The sequence below is a fragment of the Pseudorca crassidens genome, chromosome 4, assembly GCF_039906515.1.
Source record: "Pseudorca crassidens isolate mPseCra1 chromosome 4, mPseCra1.hap1, whole genome shotgun sequence".
Taxonomy (NCBI): Eukaryota; Metazoa; Chordata; class Mammalia; order Artiodactyla; family Delphinidae; genus Pseudorca; species Pseudorca crassidens.
The window spans coordinates 145,797,854-145,820,655 of NC_090299.1; the positions used below are offsets into that span (position 1 = coordinate 145,797,854).

Below are 22,802 nucleotides of genomic sequence, written 5' to 3' on the forward strand. Positions count from 1 at the left end.
CTTAATAATATAAATTTCCAATTTTAGGTGGGATAACTAGCTTTCAAAACATTAGTGATGTGCTTTTTATATAGTGTTGAAGAAAATTTCTTAAATGTCACTTCATACTGTTAAATTACCTACGGAGGAAGGTACATCAGATGCCTTGATAATTATGGTATTATAAGAAACATAGTCCTTTTGCTAATTTGTTATGATTTCTCTGTTTATGAAGGCATTAAAACTTGTTTAGGGCTTTCCTGGTGGCGCAGTGGTTGACAGTCTGCCTGCCGATGCAGGGCATGCGGGTTCGTGCCCCGGTCCGGGAGGATCCCACATGCCGCGGAGCGGCTGGGCCCGTGAGCCATGGCCACTGAGCCTGCGCGTCCGGAGCCTGTGCTCCGCAAACGGTAGAGGCCACAACAGTGAGAGGCCCGCGTACCGCAAAAAAAAAAACACAAAAAAACCCCCCAAAAAACGTCAGTTTAACACATCATACGAAAACATTATAAATTTTCCTGAAACGTTTCTTCATCCATTTATTTTGTGCCTTTCTGCACACAGATGCTGTTGAAAAGTATAAGTCGATCTGTCACTGTCCCATCAGTCTGTCCATTCTTCACTCAGCTGGAACATGAGAGGCTGAGTTTATCTCTGAACTGGATATTCATTCTGAAGCCTTCAGGGTTGCTGTCACAATGAGTCTGGCAAACTTGGAACACTATTTGTTGTAGCATTTTATTTTTCTCCCTTAGAAAATTAACATAATTCAAACAGAACTCTGCCACCACCCCTTTAAAGAAACCAGGTTCCAAGAATGTAAAACTATCAATAAAGACAGTGATATATTTCTATTTCTCTATTTTTGCAGGCTCCTGAAGCAAATTGCCATGAGTGATGTTGTTACTGTAATCTACACATTAAGGAGAGAAAAGAGATATTGGCAGATTTTCTGCTAATGACCTCTATCAATGTCTCTAGACTCCCCACACTCTCATCTCCCCACAACTTCCATCCCTGGTTGGAAATGTTTTCTTTGCCATAGTAAGGCAAAGTTATTGATGGGGAGGCATCAGATACCTCGGGCGTGTTGTGGTGGGAAGGGAGGTTGGGGAGGGCTGGTAATAATGTTGAAAACTTCTGCAAGGAAAAAAGTGTTTCCTAGGGCACCCTAAAATATAGAGGCTAGATAACAATAATTGCTACTTGTATTGAGAAATTCCACTGTGCTTGGTTCTTTCCTAAAAAGCATATTATTTATTCCTTACAGCAATCACACGAGATGTCATCCCCATTTTACAGATACGAAAATTAGAGGTTAGAGAATTGGGATACTTGCTCTCAGTCCTGCTACCAAGTAGTAGAGCCTAGATCAGTCCCTGCATTTAACCTGTACCCAGTTCCTCTACTTTCTGAAGTCTACCATGCTTACTCACTTCTTGAGTTCATAAACATGCTTTCCCTTCAAATATTAAAGTTATTTGAATTTTTTTGTTGGTTTCATTTTTAATTTAAAAAATTTTTAAATTGAAGTATAGTTGATTTACAATGTTTCAGGTCTACAGCAAAGTGATTTAGAATATATATATTCTTTTTTTTTTTTTTTTTTTTGCGCTTTGCTGGCCTCACTGTTGCGGCCTCTTCCGTTGCGGAGCGCAGGCTCCGGACGCGCAGGCTCAGCGGCCATGGCTCACGGGCCCAGCCACTCCGCGGCATGTGGGATCTTCCCGGACTGGGGCACGAACTTGTGTCCCCTGCATCGGCAGGCGGACTCTCAACCACTGCGCCACCAGGAAGCCCAAAAAAATATATATTCTTTTTCGGATTCCTTTTCCATTATAGATTATTACATGATATTGAATATAGTTCCTTGTGCTATACAGTAGATCCTTGTTTTTTAAAATCTATTTTATATATAGTAGTGTGTATATGTTAATCTCAAATTCCCAATTTATCCCTCCCTCTGCCTTTCCCCTTTGATAACCATAAGTTCATTTTCTATGTCTGCGAGTCTATTTCTGTTTCATAAATAAGTTGATTTGCATCCTTGTTTTAGAGTCCACATATAAGTGACATTATATGATATTTATCTCTGTCTGACTTACTTAGTATGATACTCTCTAGGTCCATCCACGTTGCTGCAAATGGCATTATTTCATTCATTTTTATGACTGAGTAGTATTCCATTGTATGTATATGTTGATGGACATTCGGGCTGCTTCCACGCCTTGGCTATTGTAAATATTGCTGCTATGAACACTGGGGTGTGTGTATCTTTTCAAATTAGTGTTTTCGTCTTTTCTGGATATATGCCCAAAACTGGAATTGTTGGATCATATGGCAACTCTATTTTTAGTTTTTAAAGGAACCTCCATACTGTTTTCCATAGTGGCTGCACCAATTTACATTCCCACCAACAGGGCAGGAGGGTTCCCTTTTCTCCACACTCCCTCCAGCATTTATTATTTATACACTTTTTGATGATGGCCATTCTGACCAGTGTGAGATGGTACCTCATTGTGGTTTCGATTTGCATTTCTCTAATAATTAGTGATGTTGAGCATTTGTTCATGTGCCTGTTGGCCATCTATTTGAACTTTTGGATCCCCCAATATTTAAACATCTTTTCTACCTAGCTTTAAAGGCTTTAACCATAGAATCTTGCATGTCTTAATATTCTTAGCACCAAAAACCACAAGGATATTTAAAATGATGCCCAGTTGAATTTTACACCTTTCACATGGCACCTTCTTGTGGTTACAAATTATGGTCATTCGACATTATTGAGGATATACTACAGTATTAATAAGTATGATAAATACATCGTGCTGGAATAAATGTCCATTATTTTTTGCTGCACGGGGTATCGTAGAAACAACATGAAGTTGTCCATGGGGTCAAATTAAATAATCTTCTCTGAACCCTATATGTCCTCTTTATTGTTTTTCATATTTCTTTGGAGTAACCCTGTCTCAAGTGCAACCCCTTTCCAAAATCACACACAATGCCATCCCAACTGTATGCATTAGGCTTTCCCTTCTGTGCCCACCATGAAATGACAAGAGAAGGCTACCAAGATCTCACTACCTCCTGTTTTCCTACATCTACTGAAGATGAGAGGAAGGTGCAGACAGAGAGTGAGAAACAAGAGGCCCAAGAATCCACATTACATTGCTCCTTGTGTTTCACAACAAACATGGAATATTATTCAAAGACAGTAAAGATTGTATTTTCCTTACTTAAACACATTAAATCAATTCTTATCCTTCCTTTAGTATATGGTCACGGGAAGCTTCCGTATTTTTCATGTCGTTCCACTTTGCAGCTCAAGCTTAGCACATGGCACACCTAAAAAATCAGTTGTTTTATGGGGAAGATAAAGAGAGCCTAGGTTAATCATGCATTTCATAGACTGTTAATCTTTAGCTAAATTACTCTATTAAACTCAGATAAAACAATCCTATTAAAAAGTAGCAAAATATTTAGATTTCATTTGTCAAAGAGAAAACCAAACATGAGTGTAGTCATTAACAAAATATGCACATCAGTAATGCCTCCCAATAGGTTATCCTTCCATATTCCTTATGAGGTACAGGCCATTCAATGAGTTAATTTGGTTTTTTTGTAGTTTGAATTTTAAAGTTATATTCAAACAGTTACAAATTTTCTCAAGGCTATGTTGTCACCTAATGATGAAAAGAAAAAAACATCTATTAACTTTCGGTTCCCTTCTTTGTCCTTGAGTAGTTCTGCCTCCTTAGGAATACTAAGCGAAGAGAATACAGGTAGAATATAAGGAATGTCACTATTAATGTCACCAGTAATTAAAAGTTTATTGAATGCTTACTTGTTCAAGGCACTTTAAGGGATGAAAAGAGGAGTACGCAAGAGAAGACATATGTAAATGTATAACTGATTCACGTTGTTTTAAAGCAGAAACTAACACACCATTTGTAAAGCAATTATACTCTAAGAAAGATGTTAAAAAAATAATAATGCTAATGTGAAGAGTTTTGAAAGGTAAGAAAAAAAGGAGTAAAATACAGACTTAAAATTTTAAATGACAAAAAATTATTTTATAATTTTTTCTTTTTTGTGGGTGATGGAATCATCTTCCTCTATAATTACCAATATAGAAATGGCAACATTTCAAATATGAATGCAGTGTTTTAGAACATAAGTTCTCCTTGATTTCCATTGTCACCTCCAAATTCAAATGCTATTTCTAACAGAACTGGGTCCCACTTTTTACCTCCCACCCTATGCTGTGCCCAATCTGCAAGGTTCCAGAGATTACTGCCAGTTCAGGAGACAATTGTGCCTTTTGGAACAGTTCCTGCTGGACTATCTCAGCTTTGCCACTTAAGAGCTATGCAATTTCTGCATTTTACCAAAATTCTTTGAGCTTCAGATTCTCTGTCTACAAAAGATACATAATAAAACTTAACTTACCCACTTGTTATGATTAAATGATCATACATTAGTCCTTTGCCAAGCATAATGTACCATATAAAGGTGTGGAATCATACCTATAAGAAGCACAAAAATGTAACAACCGCTGGAAAATCTCTCATTGGTCTGCACAGGGCCTAAAATATGTCACTTTACTCACCCCTTTGACTTCTCAAGGAGGTCCCTGTTAACCTATAAATATGTCATATAATTGAGTATTAAATATTCATCAAATATTTATATTAAATAACTAGTTGTGATGGGTCACAATGGAAAACATTTATTATTGGCAGTAATAAAAAGAAACATTCGGAAGCAATAAAACGAAACTTGATTCATGCAACAACATGAATGAACTTCACAGGTATTGTATTAGGCTGAGTGAAAGGAGCCAGAGACATACAAAAAAAAATGTTCATAATGTATGGCCTTATTTTTATGAAATTCTACAATATGTACAACTAAAAGGGGCGTGAGGGAACTTTCTGGGGGGTGAAAATGTTTTATTTCTTCAAAATGGTGAGGATAACACTAATTCATATATTTTTCAAAACTGATTTAAAGGAACACTATAAAGAGATGAGCATACCACTGCATGTAAACTTTACTTATATTTTATAAAAGACCATCGAAACATTATTGTGTTTATTTAAAAAGTTCTTATATTTTATGGATGCATGCTTAATTGCTTACAGATGAAAAGATATATGCAATTTGGGGGATTTAGTAAAGAAAAATGGGGGAAGGGAGTAGTGGTAAAAATGGGGAGTGGATGAGAATATACATGAATCGTGCATTGGAAAATAGTGGAAGTTGGGTGATATTCCACTGAGAGTTCTTTATTCTCTCTACTTTTGTATATGTTTGAACATTTCCCATAATAAAAAGTTGAAAAAAGAGGGATCATTTTGGTTCATCTCCCTTCACAAGAGAAAACTGAACAGAAAAAGAAGGACATAACTTGTTCAAGCTCTCAAAGCCAGAAAGCAATCCAACTCCCAAGTTTAACCTACTTTCTCTGATCCCAAGGAAATAAAATATAAGCGTTTTGGAAAGGCTACTTTTCAAATGCGCCCACCGATAGTGCAAGGAGTTGTTTAAGCAACAAATATACTTGCTCCCAGTCTCTTTTGGTTTCAAATGGCTGTTTTGTAGATTTAAATTCCTTTTTACTCCCATTTCAGAATGTGAGGATTCTGAAAGGATCAGAGAAAGCTTTTTTTTTCCTTACAAAAAATAAACACAGCACAAACAAAAAAAACATACAGCAAAGACTTCTTTCCCCCTTCCAGTTCTAAAAGCATCCTCTCATTCCAGGCAAAGAAAGCAGAGGCAGATCTGTTACGGGGAGGCTCTTGGGTCTCCATTCCGGTGTGATCCAGAACACCTGTTTTCCCTCCAGCTCCTTCCAATTAAGCAATGCAAAAATTGTCTTGAAACCCGTGCGAGTGTCTGCCTGTGTGTCTGTGTGTGGGATGCGGTAGCGTGTCAGCACCGAGGACAACGGGAATCAGAAGTCGGAAAGGTGAGTGGTGTGTAGAATCTCCCTTTGCAGAAGGGGCGGAAGAAATTGGATCTGCTGGGTCAGGAGACTCAGTCACGCTGGATGTGTCTCTTCCAGCCAGGCCCTTGAATCTGGAAAGTAAATTCCACTCTGAGAACGAAAAGCCTTACAGCCGCTTGGTTTCGACGGCTGGGGAGACTATTCCTTCCTTGTTCCACTGATGGGAAAATCAGCGTCTGGCAGCCGCTGGTTGGTGGAAAAGAAAATGGTGAGAGTGGGGGTGGGAAGAGGATTTGACGCGCCTCCTCTTGCCTCTTCAACCTGTAACTCTTCTTTACTCGTCTTCTCTCCACCCGCGAGCCCATTTCGGGCTCATGAGAGGTTAAGAGCAAACGTACATCTGGAGGCTCTTTAAACAAAAGCATCGTTAACGTTGTGTCCTACGACCATTAATCAAATTTCAGCGATCCGAGGGAAACATGCTCTTGGCAGTGCCGATGGGAGCACCCTTCCTATGCTGCCTGTCTCCTTCAGCAGCTCCCCGAGAGACTGGCTCTATCTTTGGTGGTCGATCGCCCAGACTTCCACTTCCCCAGGCCGGTTCTGACGTGGGGGGTCCCCCTGAGGAACCAGAGGGAAAGGCGGAGACTGGGAAGGGGGGGATGGGAAAGAGGGAGAGACATCAGTCCAAGCCTAACCGCTCCGAACCTCCGCAAGAGCCCCCGTGACTTGAAGTGAGCCCCAGAACACTCCCACCTTCCCGTCTCCCAGGACCTGGCGGGCTGCCGGAGCTGGAGGGCCAGCCTTCCTCCACGCCCCATCCCCAGCCGAGAAGAGGAGTGAAGAGCACGCGGCGGGGAAAGCGGCGAGCGCCGGGGGAGGGGCGGGGAGAGGAGCTGACAAATCAGCTGCGGGGGCGGTGAGCGGAGGAGAAAAGGACGAGGAAGAGGAGGAGACGGAAGGACCGGGAGGAGGAGAAGGAGAGGGGGCGAGCGAGCGCGCGCGGCCACGCGGGGTGAGGTGTGTGCCGGCCTTCGAGCTGACCCAGGGACCGAGCCCCGCCTTGCGCGTCCTTGGAGCTCTTTACCCTGCCTTCCCTTGAGACCTTCTGTCTTCTTCTCTCGAATCCTCCCGTGCGGGGGACGGGGAGTGGCAATTCGACGCCGGGTTCGCGGGTTGGCGTCCCACGCCCCCAGCCTCTCCTCGCACGGTTATGCTGACAGCCGCCTCCTCTGGGGACCATCCCTCTTCTGGTGCCACCTCCACCCTTCCTGTGCGCTCTTCATCCTCTCTCCTCCCACTTAAATAATATTTGGGAATTGTTTTACATTTTTTAAAAGTGCGGGTGGGGGAAGAATCCGAGTTCTGAGGAGTCGAGGGAATCAGGTAAGTACCTGTGGATCTAAACGGGCAGCTTGGGAAATCATGGAGAAAACCTGGTGGGAGAAGAGTCATTGCGAACGCCCGGGAGGCGGGGTTGGTGCTGCAGTGAGGACCCGCCGTAGTCGAGTCTCTCCTGGAGGTGGGTTCTTATACCTAATGGTGAGCTTGCGGAAAGTAAATCCACCTGGCTTTCCTTCTGCTTCCGGTACTCCCCGCGTCTTGTCCTCAAAGGCTGAGCGGTCCGGCTTCTCAGGGGTAAGCTGTTTCTTTGGGAAAGGCGAGGATGCTCGGTGGAGTATGAGTATTCAACTTTTATTTTCCGCTTTCCTTAAATCCCGCAGCCCGTTCTCTCTTGTTAAGTAAACAAGCTATGCTTGGCAAATCATTAAACGGAAGAGCAAAGCGGGCAAGCCAGCAGGTGGTAAGGGGTTAACAGGTGCGGGCGCCTGGTGGCTGGCGGGATCAGCGCGCGGAGAACGCCCCCTCAGGGAGCTGGCGCGCATCCCGAGACTGCCCGCGGGTGTGAACGCGTGCCTGCTTGCGCAGGGTAGATGGCCGAGGGCAGGGTGCGTGGTGGGGTGGATTAGGGCGAGTGCGGGGGCGCTGTGGTTCAGCCACACCCAGAGTGAGTAGTTCCCTCCCTTGCCCTCGTCACGTTTGACCTGTTAGCCGCCTTCGGGGATTTATTTTAAGAGTGTCCCTGACCCCGTGCCCCCAGCTCCCTTTACCTTTCCTGTACCTGTCTTCTAAACGCACTTCTAAGTTCTACTGTTACCCTTTGGACCCTGGGAAGTTAAAAGAGGGGTCCATCTTTTCATGTAATTCCACTTCGGAAGGGCTGTAAGAACAGCTGAGATGATTCATCCTAATCCATGTTTAGGCGGCTAGACTTTTACCAGCCAAGATGGATGGGAGATGCTAAATTTTTAATGCAAAAGCTAAAAAAAAAAAAAAAAGGCTGCTTTGTCCGATGGTGGAAATGGAGGTACACTTAAAAGAATCCCACACTTTTGGGGAGTCTACTGATCTTTCAGTGGTTTTTACCTTGGGTGGTTCTAATTTCGTTTTGTTTTACCCAAAAGTTCTCAAAGTGTATTTTGTGTTCTCCAGTGCGGTGTAAAGGAATTCATTAGCCATGGATGTATTCATGAAAGGACTTTCAAAGGCCAAGGAGGGAGTCGTGGCCGCTGCTGAAAAAACCAAGCAGGGTGTAGCAGAAGCAGCAGAAAAGACAAAAGAGGGTGTTCTCTACGTAGGTAGGTAAGACCCAAGTGTCACTTCGTTATTTATTTATGACTGATGGCGTTAGGATGACTGATGTTTTATTTATTTATTTATTTAATTTATTTTTGCTGTGTTGGGTCTTCGTTTCTGTGCGAGGGCTTTCTCTAGTTGTGGCAAGCGGGGGCCACTCTTCATCGCGGTGCGTGGGCCTCTCTCTATCGCGGCCTCTCTTGTTGCGGAGCACAGGCTCCAGACACGCAGGCTCAGTAGTTGTGGCTCACGGGCCCAGTTGCTCCGCGGCATGTGGGATCCTCCCAGACCAGGGCTCGAACCCGTGTCCCCTGCATTAGCAGGCAGATTCTCAACCACTGCGCCACCGGGGAAGCCCTGACTGATGTTTTAAATGCTGGTGTTTCCCGCTTGATTCAGTTTTGCGTCTTCACTTGTCAAAATGATGGACTGAATCAGAGGTATGTGTAGGTAGGTAAATGTGTGTGTGTTTGGGCTATAGTAAAAAGTGGGGCTATTTTGTTTTTCCAGATCATTTAGTTTTGCAATAATACTTAGGACTTGGTTTCTTTTTTAAAATGAATGTTTCTATGCATAAGTAACTATAGCTCCGAGGACAGTTTTTCAAACTCAGTCTTAAAAAATAATCGAGACTATTTTAAGAATCAGACTCGTCCATGGGCCTTTGATTTCTTTTATCATCATGTATAATATATGCTAATTTCAGTGTATTCTAATTTAAAAATAAGACTTTGATATGACCTTGAGATATGTAAAGACAGACCTTCTGTGGCCCTAGAAAGGAAAGGACAAAAAAGTCTGGTGGAGTTACTTCTTGCTACCACTTGGTAAGCCGGGGACTAAGCTCAGGAAAGTGGTTGAAGGCTGCTGATATCTCCGAGACATTTATATATTTCATTTGTGTGTCAAGCGATACACACAATAAATGATGAGATTGATGCTTATTATTTCTACTTGTTTATAAATTCCCACCTTGGAGTATTCTTACAGACCCTGACTCTCTTGAACTGTGTTAGGTTGGGTGTTATTTTACAAATCACCTCAAACTCTTTGGGGAAGAAGTAGGCACACACTCATGCATAGGGATAGACACATGCGCACACACACACATACACTTACCCACTGCCCATTCTGCCTCTCCTCTTTCTCCTCTGAGCTCTTCCACATTCTCTGGTGGCAGTTGTAGCAACAGTAGCCGAAGGATGAGCAATAAAGTGGAGGATGGCGTATTTAGAATACCCTGCCTGTGTCTGTGGGGTGAAAGAAAGCTACACCGTCTCTCCAACATCGATGGGCTGGAGAAAAGTTATACTTGGAATGATTTTTATGAATCCTTCTCATATTTTTTTCTCACTGTTCGTAGACTCTTTATGTTGGCTTAATCTTACCACAAATCTCTAGTTAAATTACTCTTTACTTCAAAACATATTTCCATTGGATTAAAAGATGTTACAAGAGGGAAAAAATTGATGAGTTAACTTCAAGTTTTTTTGTGAAGTGCGATTATATCTTTTCAGATGGAATTTGGGATACTGAATCAGTGACATGCAGATAATCAATATCTTTATATTTGTCCTCAGTTTTCCAAGTTGTGCAAGTGCATGCTTGCAACTATTCTTTGATTTCAGTTACTTTATAACTTACTAACTTTAAAGATTTTTTTAGTATGATAATATCCACTTTATTAGTTTGTAAGGAGCCCAGAAAATACTGAATATTAAGTTAATACATTGCAGTTTTCCAGGTAATAAGCAGGATTATCATCTGGAAAGCGTTGTATTTGTTTTCATTGTCAACTATGAGTTTGGGCAAATAAAATTATTTTACTTTTTAGAGATTCTGTTATTTGTTCTGAGATTATTATATGAAGTTTTAATTTGTTTATGTGACACGTGTTTTTTAAAAATCATCTTCAGTGTTTATTTTGGTATTTAAAACAAGGTGCATTCTATAAACTATCAGTTATGTTTTAAAGTCAATTAAAAGTTGAATACAAATACAGGATGAAGAGTGACCATGTGAAGACATAGTAATATAGTTCAGGTGTTGGCAAGCTTTTTCTGTAAAGGGGTAGATAGTGAATATTTTAGGCTGTGATATATGTTTCATCTGCTCAACTTTGCTCTTACAGTGTGAAAGCGGCCATAGGCGATAATTAGGGTGGCTATGTTCCAATAAAACGTTACTTACTGAAACAGCTGGGGAGCTTATCTGGCTCATAGGCTGTAGTTTGCTGACTCCTGATAAAGGAGAAAGAAACATAGATTTGGCGTCAAACTTAAATTCCACTCCAGGCTACACCACTTATTACCTCTAGGATACTGGGGAAGTAACTTAACATATCTGAGCATCACTTTCCTCATATGTAAAAATATGATTTGGATAAATGCAACTACCTTGCAGAGTTTTTGTGAGAATGTCATAATAAAGCAGAACATACGAATAATAATACATACTTATAAAAAATTAAAGACTTTATTTTTTATAGCAGTTTTTAAGTTAACAGAGAAATTGAGAAGAAGGTACAGAGGTTTCCCACGTACCCCCTCCCCCCATACATTCATAGCCCCTCCCATTACCAACATCCTTCACTAGATGGTACATTTGTTACAGCTGATGGACCTACACTGACACATGATAATCATCCGAAGTCCATAGTTTCCATTCGGGTTTGCTCTTGGTATAATATATTCTGTGAGTTTGGACAAATGTATCATGATATGTATTCATCATTATAATATCTTATAGAATATTTTCAGTGTCCCCCAGCCCACCACTGATCTTTTTCTTTCCATAGTTTTACCTTTTCCAAAATGTCATATCATTGGAATCACATGTAGTTTGTTCAGATTGGCTTCTTTCACTTAATAGTATGCATTTAAAGTTCTTCCGTGTCTTTTAATGGCTACACCTGGTTGCTTCCAAGTTTTGGCTCTTATGAATAAATCTGCTGTGCAGGTTTTTGTGTGGACATAAGTTTTCAGGTCCTTCGGGTAAATACCAAGGAGCACAGTTTCTGGGTCATATGGTAAAAATATGTTTAGTTTTTAAAGGAACCATCAAACTGTCTTCTGCAGGGGCTGCACCATTTTGCATTCCCACCAGCAATTAATGACAGTTCCTGTTGCTCTAAGTAGAGCAATATTTGATGTTGTCAGTGTTCTGCATTTTGGCCATGCTAATACATGTGTAGTGGCATCTCATTGTTATTTTAATCTGCATTTCCCTGATGACATAGGATGTGGAGCATCTTTTCAAATGCTTCTCTGCCATCTGCACATCTTGTTTGATGAGATGTCTGTTAAGATCTTTGGCCCATTTTTTAGCCAGGTTATTTGCTTTCTTGTTGATTTTTAAGAGTTCTTTGTCTATTTTGGATAACAGTTCTTTTTCAGATATATCTTTCATGAATATTTTCCTGTCTGTAGATTGTTTTCTCATTCTCTTGACATTGTCTTTCACAGAAGTTTTTAATTTAAATGAGTTCCGGCTTATTAATGATTTATTTCATGAAGCGTGTCTTTGGTGTTATAGCTAAAATGTCATTGCCATACTCAAGGTTATGTAGATTTTTTCCTATGTGATCTTCTAGGAGTTTTATAGTTTCACATTTTACATTTAAGGCTATGATATACACTGGGTTTTTTGTTTGTGAAGGGTGTAAAGTTGGTGTATAAAATGATTTTTTGCATGTAGATGTCCAGTTGTTCTAGCACCGTTTGTTTAAAAGACTGTCTTTGCGGGCTTCCCTGGTGGCGCAGTGGTTGAGAGTCTGCCTGCCGATGCAGGGGACACAGGTTCATGCCCCGGTCTGGGAAGATCCCACATGCCGTGGAGCAGCTGGGCTCGTGAGCCATGGCCGCTGAGCCTGCGCGTCCGGAGCCTGTGCTCCGCAACGGGAGGGGCCACAACAGTGAGAGGCCCGCGTACCACAAAAAAAAGACTGTCTTTGCTCCATTTTATTGCCTTTTTTCCTTTGTCAAAACTCCACTGATTATATTTTTGTCGGTGTATTTCTGGGCTCTCTTTTCTGTTCCCTTGATCTATTTGTTTATTCTTTTACCAATATCACATTGCCTTGATTACTGCAGCTTTATAGTAGGTCTTGAAGTTTGCTAGTGTCAGTCCTCTAATTTTGTTCTTCATTACCATTTTGGCTATTTTTGGCCTTTTGCCTCTCCACACAAACTTTAGAATCAGTTTGTCAACATTCACAAAATAACTTGCTGGGATTTTGGTTAAGATTACATTGAACTATAAATCAAGTTGGGAAGAGCTGACATCTTGATAATATTGTATCTTTTATCTATGAACATGGAATAGCTAGCTCTCCATTTATATAGTTCTTTGATTTTGGTATCAGGGCCTTGTAGTTTTTCTCATATAGATCTTGTATATATTCTGTTAAATTTATATGCAGGCGTTGTATTTTTTTGGTGCTAATGTTCGATGGTATTGTGTTTTTAATTTCAAATTCTACTTGTTCATTACTGGTAGATAGGAAGGTGATTGACTTTTTAACTTTGTATCCTGCAACCTCTCTGTAGTAACTTATTAGCTCCAGGAGATTTTTTTTGTTGATTCTTGACAGTTTTATTTCTTCTTTCCCAGTCTGATACCTTATATTTCCTTGTTTTATTGCATTAGCTAGGGCTTCCTGTATGATGTTGAAAGAAGTGGTGAAAGGGGATATTCTTGCTTTGTTCTTGGTCTTAGTAGGAAAGCTGCTAGTGTCTCACCATGAAGTATGATGTTAGCTGTAGCTTTTTTGGTAGAGATTCTTTATCAAGTTGAGAAAGTTCCCCACTATTTCTAGTTGACTGGAGTTTTTTTTTTTTTATCACAAATAAGTGTTGGATTTTGTCAGATGCTCTTTCTGCATCTATTAATGTGATCATGTCATTTGTCTTTTTGAGCCTGCTGATGTGATGAATTACTTAATTGACTTTCAAATGCTGAACCAGCCTTTCATACCTATGATACATCCCATTTGGCTGTGGTATATAATTCTTTTTATACATTGTTGGGTTTGATTTGTTAATATTTCATTGAGAATTTTTCTAAAGCACACTTTTATATATAGGAGTCATGGTTATTACTGTCAGATAAACTCTCTAACAGAATAATTACTTTGTCAATATATTTTCTTTCTATCATTTCGTCCTTCATTACAAGAACTATTATCAGTAAGTAGCTTGAAAGATTAGAAATGCCTAAGGAAATTTTTCTAATTTCACTTATGGCTGAAGAAGTTTGGCACACGTTTTTCCTAAGCCTCATGAAAAAAGTAACCTCATTCCTTTACAATATTATGCTTTTGACAACTATCTTTTAACTAATTGAAGAATCACCATAAGAATCAGTGTTGGGGCTTCCCTGGTGGCGCAGTGGTTGAGAGTCCACCTGCTGATGCAGGGGACACGGGTTCGTGCCCCGGTCCGGGAAGATCCCACATGCCGCGGGGCGGCTGGGCCCGTGAGCCATGGCCGCTGAGCCTGCGCGTCCGGAGCCTGTGCTCCGCAATGGGAGAGGCCACAACAGTGAGAGGCCCACGTACTGCAAAAAAAAAAAAAAAAAAAGAATCAGTGTTATTTTTGTGATTTTTTTTCTCCTTTTGTGATATCTTTGTACATAAATTTTCAATCAACCTACTTCAATTTAATGGACAAAAAATTTCTCAATCAAATAGCTTAGAAATTATAAATTAAGAGTCAAATTCAAAAGCAAAAAAAAAAAGTAGTTCTTTTTATAGAATGTCAAGTATTGTAACAGTAAAGGCAAGGTAAATCTTCAAAACCCTTCCAGTGACATTCTGCTCAGGAAGTAGCAGTTGTCAAGACTGTGGATTGATATCAAACTCCCAAGTCACAATATGCTTCACCTCCACCGTATTCAGATCGTCAACATAACATGCAAAATAGCATAACTGAGTCCTTGCAAAGATGAGGCATGACTTCTGACCTTCTCCACTCTGTAGCTTTGTGAAGTCCTGACAGGAGGGGAATGGGTGTGGGCCACCTCAGCTCAGGGAAGCCATCAGATCTAGTGTCCGTTCAACTATATCTATTATGAGATCTACCTACCTATCTACCTACCTACCTATCTATCTATCTATCTGTCTATCTATCTATCTATCCATCCATCCATCCATCCATCCATCCATCCATCCATCCATGTTACTAGTCACATAGCCACTTGACACCTATTTGGTAGCTATATCTTTTCAATTACAGATTATTCATCAATTAAAGGTTAATCATCAATAACATATACTAATGAACAATTATGACAGCAGAAAAAGTTCATTGGTTTAAGCAACCTCATCAAGACTTTCACATATCTTAATTCAGGATACATTCCATGATTTAGCAAAAGACCAAATTATCAGTTATAACTGAGATAGAGAGGAAAGACCACAGGCCAACTGTTAAAAATTTTTTTACTAGTCATTTTTTGAAATAAGGGGTTCAAGGAGTGGCAGGTGGGTAGTGATAAGAACTGTTCTCCTAAATACAATTGCATAGTTCCAGTGTACATGAACTTCAGTTACCACAGTCAGTTAAATAAAACCAGTCCCTAACTGTACAGTTCAAATTTCTATCACCGCAATACATAAACTGTGAGTTATTACATAAAGTATAAACTTTGCTCCTAGCTCTTTAGCCCACAGTCACTACATAAGTAACAGAAACTCATTATTTATGATCCATGGCCAAATCACATGACTTCTTTCAAAGTTTATTTGTGATCAGTCCGCTGTAACAGTCAGTGGCTCTATGATCTGTTATTCAGTTTGTACAGACAGCAAAGCCCATGGTTAAGTTACCTCCTTGCCTCCCAATGATAAACACAGATGATATTTTACAAAGATGCATAATTGAAAGAGAAAATTGACCAAAGAAGGGAATGTCAGCAAAGAAATAAAGTGAAAAATGCTGAAAGTAAAATTTGAATCAGACATAAATGTATTTATAGAAGGAATAGCTGACTGTGAGAATGTGGATACTGCTGCCATTCAGGAGACTGGATATGCAGCCAGAGGAACTTGTCGAAGGTGAAGGTATCAACATAAATGGAAAACGTGTTTGTGATGAGTAGGCTGAAGCTGTCCCAGAGGAAGTGGTGCTATATAAACACCTCACATGAAAGAAACCATCAGAGATATATCATGACATTAAAAATACAAAAGCTAAGATTTTGGAAACTGACCCAAACTTATGAAGGAGTATTACAACTTTCTAAGACCTAGAAAAGATGCTCAGCTTAATATTGAAAGTTATACAATGGGGAGAAGACAAGCACTGTTTAAACCACTCATTAGTTTTTTACAAAGAAATAAAACACTTGTCAATGTTTTAAATTACAGTACACAAAATAAGTATTACTTTACTTAGTTTTTAATTTCCCTGTACATTTTTAAATGACTAGAAGAATTTTTAATGTTTTGACAGAAAATTTTAAAGGTCATGGAACAACAGTCATTTTTATCACTGATTCATCAGAATTTTCCTCATTGATTATTAAGATCACTTTCTATAGCTTCACCTCAGCTTGTGTGCAGTCATTTTATGATTCCACAATACTATGCAAAGTGATCATTGCCTGAAAAATACACACACACACACACACACACACACACACACACACACTTCATATTGCATATATGTAAAATACTATCCTGTAACCTTTAACATATTTAACAACTGCACAATTTCATTTATATGAGTTTATGATATGGTGATTTGTCCTGTGTTTTAAACTGAAAATCTCTTTACAAATATTATATAAGAAAAATAATAACAATTATCACTTACTAAGTACTATGTACTAAACACTGTTTTAAGACCTGTGCATGTATTATTTGCTTTGATCTTCATGTTGATTGTGTGATGTGTATTTGTTTATTATGTAGTGAAGTGAAGATTTAAATCCAGAAAATGAGAATCCAGAGCTCACTTTCTTAACTACAAGGCTGTATTTCATTTTATGCTCTATATTTATTAGAGGTCCTTAAATACATTCAAATTGGAAGTTCTTAAAGATACTTAAATTGCTTTATTAAATGTAGAAACTTAGCTGGACTGTTTTGTACAGTGTAAGTTTAAATATAATGCATGCAAGTTATACTTAATGCCTTATTTATATATTTTTATTAAAAAATTCAATGAAAAAGTTCAATATGATCATGTATATTTATTTAAATCACCTTATTGATCATCATATAATTTATATCATTGATACGTACTTCTAAATAAATTTGGAACTAGAAACTGCCTCAGACCAGTGTTTCTCAGATTTGATCCATGTATTACCTGCATTAGATCATGAGGATTATTAAAAATGCAAATATCTGTACCTGATATTTACTGAATATTGAAACTCTGACTCAGTAGTCAACATTTTTTAACCTTGCTTCCACTTAATTGATTCTGCTGCACTCTCCAGTTTAAGAACCAGCTTCTTAGAGATTATTTAATTAATCTTATATATTAATTTTGTTGGTAAGGATTTTTATTTGATAAGGAACTGAGGCTCTCTTACACTTTTTTCCTGTTGTAAAATGTGTTTACAGTTATTTCTAGTATACTCAGTAAGAACTACTTTATTTGACTTATAGGGTAGTTTTCAAATGAATCTTCATTTTGTTGTTATTCAAAAACATTTTATGAAAAAGCTGGTATCAATTACACTAAAAAAATCCAACATTAAAGGACTTATGAATAAAATTGTTCACAAACTTAGTTTTAATGACACATATTAATAAATTACTTGTGTAAAAGCTTAGTAATGGTCAAGAATTGGGGAAAATTCCTATCTTGCCACTTCTTGAAGCTGGCATTAATCATACTTGAATGATAAAGTACTGCATTCCTTCTAAAGGTTTGCCTGGCTTCGTAGAAAATATGGGCTTAGGGTCATAGAGCCCTTAATTTGAATGTGGTTGTAGCCGGTTATTACCTATGTGACTTTAGGCAAATCATTTAACTTTAATTTGTAATTGCTTCATATGGAATAAAATGGGCATGATATGAAATGGGTATTACAAAGTTTAAATGAGATGAGATATAAAATACCTTTTACATAATAGGTGTTCAACAAATGTGAATTCTTTCTCTCGCTCCCCCATCTGTTTATGTTTCATGGGTTACCTAATCTCTTTTGTATTGTACTTTGGTAGAACTTCTGCAATTCTGAATGCAAAATCACCTACCCACCCAGCCCCAGTGTTATCTCAACATTTTTTCCCCCTCTGTAAGTTGATGTGGGAAGTGGGACACAGGGGGCTGAAAAGTCATCACTCTGTGCTAAAATCATAATTGGAAAGTATCCTGTTAGCTTTGCTTTCTTCTGTTTGTTGTAGTGATTGCTGGATTTCTTTGTTTTAGATTTTTTTCCCCCCTGAGGATATCTTAACACATGGGCTTCTGAAGATTGAGATACTGTTTTTCCATTAGATGTATTTCAAAGTAGCTCATTAGCAGTAAAGGCGACTTTGACACTTATGGTTTCAATTTCTTTGTTTTTATAGGATCCAAAACTAAGGAAGGAGTGGTTCATGGTGTGACAACAGGTAAGCTTTGTGGAGCTTATATCCAGGGATGATATTGAAAATATCTAGTAAGCAGTATGGCCCTAGCACTGATCATTCAGAATAAATGTAAATAACCACTCTGCCCATAGAGGAGCATTCTAGGGAACATCAGCTTTGTTTAATCTTGATTCTTTTTTTTAATCCTTTTTAAAAATCTTGATTCTTTATTAAATATTTTTAAATAGTTTAAGTATTTGTTGTAGATAAATAAAGCACAGTGTGTGTAACTGTCAAGAATGATGACTGAATTAACCAGTTTAATTGTTTATAGTAGTGTAGATTTGAGTATTCAACCAAAACTTAGTGTTCTTGGCAAACCAATAGCATAAATATCACATAAGGATTGCCATTTTCAAGGAATGAATTAAAATTTTCTGTAGTGTATAATGAAATATTCTGACACTACAATATATGAATTATAACATTTCCTTGATGATTCAGACGACATTTTAGGAAACACCCTTGGGATGATCCGTAAATTACTTATTGTCTCTTTTTGGCTTAATTTCACCAAGATTTTTAACAAGTCTGTAAGAAGATTACAGTAAATGAATAGCGAAAATTATGGTGGTGATAATGAGGAAGAGGAGGAGGATAATGATAGAAACAGAAAAATCAAGGGAAAAATCACAATTTAACAACCTTAAAAGCCCACAGACTTGCTGTGATTGAGTTTCATTTTGTACGTACTCCAAGCTTTCTGACAGGTGTGGTAAAACAAGAGATATAATCAGAAATATAATTCATATCATCAGGAAACAGTAAACATAACAAGCCTTCAGAAAAATAACATGCTCCTATTGATAAATTATAAAATAGAAATTGGGAAAATCAAACGGGAATATTGGTTTTTTTTGGTGTGTGTGTGGTATGCGGGCCTCTCACTGCTGTGGCCTCTCCCATTGCGGAGCACAGGCTCCGGCCATGCAGGCTTAGCGGCCATGGCTCACGGGCCCAGCCGTTCCGCGACACGTGGGATCTTCCCGGACCGGAGCACGAACCCGTGTTCCCTGCATCGGCAGGCGGACTCTCAACCACTGCGCCACCTGGGAAGCCCCAAACGGGAATATTAATACTGTATTGTGGTTAAGACCATAAACACTGGAGCAAGACCACTTTAGTTCGAATTTCTGCTTACCCCTTACTAGCTGTGTGATTTTTCTGCAAGATTCATAACCTCTGTGTGATTCAGTTTCCTCATCTGTAAAAGAATTCAGTGAATGAATATATATAAATATATAGAATACTGAAGGCAAATAGTATATATTATCTAGGTGTTACTTACTATCACTTTATAGTGGATCTATCTTGAGCTACATTTTTGCAGCTAGTGGAGAAAAGTATTTACATGACTATTTTATACATATTTTTGATAAAAAATTAGGGTATAAAATTAAAACGGGGAGTTCCCTGGTGGCCTTGTGGTTAGGATTCCCAAAATCAAGGCTGTGGACTTTGGGAGCAAATGTAGACTTGGGGTATGCTAAAGACTAGTTTTTGATTTTTATGTTTATCTTAGTTTAGTTTTTAGCGCTTGTTATCATTGGTGGATTTGTTTATTGGTACGGTTGCTCTCTTTTTTTATTTTTTAAAAAATTTTAATAATACTTTTTATATTTTATTTTAATAACTTCATTTTATTTTATTTTATGTTTTTTCTTTCTTTTTTCTCCTCCCTTTTCTTCTGAGCCATGTGGCTGACAGGGTCTTGGTGCTCCGGCCTGGTGTGTCAGGCCTGAGCCTCGGAGGTGGGAGAGCCAAGTTCAGGACATTGGTCTACCAGAGACGTCCTGGCCCCACATAATATCAGTTGGTGAGAGCTCTCCCAGAGATCTCCATCTCAATGCTTAGACCCAGCTCCATTCACTGACCAGCAAGCTCCAGTGCTGGACACCCCATGCAAAACAACTAGCAAGACAGGAACACAACCCCACCCATTAGCAGAGAGGCTGCCTAAAATCATAGTAAGTTCACAGACACCCCAAAACACACCATCAGACACAGTCCTACCCACCAGAAAGACAAGATCCAGCCTAACCCACCAGAACACAGGCACCAGTCCCCTCCACCAGGAAGCCTACATAAGCCACTGAACCAATCTTACCCACTGGGGGCAGACACCAAAAACAATAGGAACTATGAACCTGCAGGCTGTGAAAAGGAGACTCCAAACACAGTAAGTTAAGCAAAATGAGAAGACAGAGAAATACGCAGCAGATGAAGGAGCAAAGTAAAAACCCACCAGAGCAAACAAATGCAGGGGTAATAGGCAGTCAACCTGAAAAAGAATTCAGAGTAATGATAGTAAAGATGATCCAAAATCTTGGAAATAGAATGGGGAAAATACAAGAAATGTTTTAACGAGGACCTAGATGAACTAAAGACCAAACGATGAAAAACACAATAAATGATATAAAATATTCTCCACAAAGAATCAATAGCAGAATAACTGTAGCAGAAGAACAGATGAGTGACCTGGAGGATAAAATAGTAGAAATAACTACTGCAGAGCAGAATAAGGAAAAAAGAATGAAAAGAATTGAAGACAGTCTCAGAGACCTCTGGGACAACATTAAACACAACAACATTCGAACTACAGGGGTCCCAGAAGAAGAAAAGAAAAAGAAAGGGACTTAGAAAATATTTGAAGATATTATAGATGAAAACTTCCCTAATATAGGAAAGCAAATAATCAAGTCAAGGAAGTGCAGAGAGTCCCATATAGGATAAATCCAAGGAGAAACATGCCAAGACACATATTAATCAAACTATCAAAAATTAAACACAAAGAAAAAATATTCAAAGCAGCAAGGTAAAAGGAACAAATAACATACAAGGGACTCCCCATAAGGTTAACAGCTGATCTTTCAGCAGAAACTCTGCAAGCCAGAAGGGAGTGGCAGAACGTATTTAAGTGATGAAAGGGAAAAACCTACAACCAAGATTACCCAGCAAGGATCTCATTCAGATTCAACGGAGAAATTAAAATTTTACAGACAAGGAAAAGCTAAGAGAATTCAGCACCACCAAACCAGCTTTACAACAAATGCTAAAGGAACTTCTCTAGGCAGGAAACACAAGACAAGGAAAAGATCTAAAATAACAAACCCAAAACGATAAGAAAATGGTAATAGGAACATACATATTGAAAACTACCTTACATGTAAATGGATTAAATGCTCCGACAAAAACTCATACACTGGCTGAATGGATACAAAAACAAGACCCGTACATATGCTGTCTACAAGAGACCCACTTTAGACCTAGGGACACACAGACTGAAAGTGAGGGGATGGAAAAAGATATTCCATGCAAAATAAAAAGAAAGCTGGAGGAGCAATTCTCATATCAGACAAAATAGTCTTTAAAATAAAGACTATTACAAGAGACCAAGAAGGACACTACATAATGATCAAGGGATCAATCCAAGAAGAAGATATAACAGTTGTAAATATTTATGCACCCAACATAGGAGCACCTCAATACATAAGGCAAATGCTAACAGCCATAAAAGGGGAAATCGACAGTAACACAATCATAGTAGGGGACTTGAACACCCCACTCTCACCAATGGACAGATCAAAATGAAAAGAAATAAGGAAACACAAGCTTTAAATGACACATTAAACAAGATGGACTTAATTGATATTTATAGGACATTCCATCCAAAAACAGAACACAGTTTCTTCTCAAGCACTCATGGAACATTCTCCAGGATATATCATATCTTGGGTCACAAATCAAGCCTTGGTAAATTTAAGAAAATTGAAATCATATCAAGTATCTTTTCTGACCACAATGCTATGAGACTAGATATACATTACAGGAAAAAAAACTGTAAAAAATACAAACACATGGAGGCTAAACAATACACTATAAATAACCAAGAGACCACTGAAGAAATTAAAGAGGAAATCAAAAAATACCTAGAAACAAATGACAATGAAAACACAATGACCCAAAACCTATGGGATGCAGCAGAAGCAGTTCTGAGAGGGAAGTTTATAGCAATACAGTCCTACCTCAAGAAACAAGAAACATCTCAATTAACCTAACCTTACACCTAAAGCAATTAGAGAAAAAAGAACCAAAAAACCCCCAAAGTTAGCAGAAGGAAAGAAATCATAAAGATCAGATCAGAAATAAATGAAAAAGATATGAAGGAAACAGTAGCAAAGATCAATAAAACTAAAAGCTGGTTCTTTAAGAAGATCAACAAAATTAATAAACCATTAGACTCATCAAGAAAAAACGGGAGAAAACTCAAATCAGTAGAATTAGAAATGAAAAAAGAGAAGTAACAACTGACACTGCAGAAACACAAAGGATCATGAGAGATTACTACAAGCAACTATCTGCTAATAAAATGGACAACTTGGAAGAAATGGACAAATTCTTAGAAAAGCACAACCTTCTGAGACTGAACCAGGAAGAAATAGAAAATATAAACAGATTAATCACAAATAATGAAACAGAGACTGTGATTAAAAATCTCCCAACAAACAAAAGCCCACAACCAGATGGTTTCACAGGCGAATTCTATCAAACATTTAGAGAAGAGCTAACATCTATCCATCTCAAACTCTTCCAAAATATAGCAGAGGGAGGAACACTGCCAAACTGATTCTACGAGGCCAC

At 38.7% G+C, this 22,802-nt stretch overlaps 1 protein-coding gene and 1 long non-coding RNA gene across 6 annotated transcripts in view; one reads left to right on the top strand and one right to left on the bottom strand.

The window, feature by feature from the left end:
* Nucleotides 1–430: 430 nt before the first annotated feature.
* On the bottom strand, nucleotides 431–5,834 carry LOC137224039 (uncharacterized). The gene is made up of 3 exons (XR_010943192.1): nucleotides 5,698–5,834; nucleotides 4,432–4,508; nucleotides 431–3,327 (listed from the first exon to the last, which is right to left on the bottom strand). It is a non-coding gene; the product is annotated as an uncharacterized lncRNA (long non-coding RNA).
* Nucleotides 5,816–22,802, top strand: part of SNCA (synuclein alpha) — a 130,542-nt gene continuing 113,555 nt past the window's right edge. Inside the window, exons 1-3 of one of the 5 annotated variants that reach the window (XM_067736967.1) lie at nucleotides 5,816–5,956; nucleotides 8,429–8,574; nucleotides 18,102–18,143. In XM_067736967.1, the coding sequence (XP_067593068.1) occupies nucleotides 8,454–8,574; nucleotides 18,102–18,143 (163 nt within the window). In that variant the 5' untranslated portion in view covers nucleotides 5,816–5,956; nucleotides 8,429–8,453. Of the gene's footprint in view, nucleotides 5,957–6,815; nucleotides 6,956–7,179; nucleotides 7,322–7,436; nucleotides 7,574–7,921; nucleotides 7,944–8,428; nucleotides 8,575–18,101; nucleotides 18,144–22,802 lie in introns of those variants that run through there. The other 4 variants (XM_067736966.1, XM_067736965.1, XM_067736968.1 and 1 more) reach the window with 4 other exon arrangements.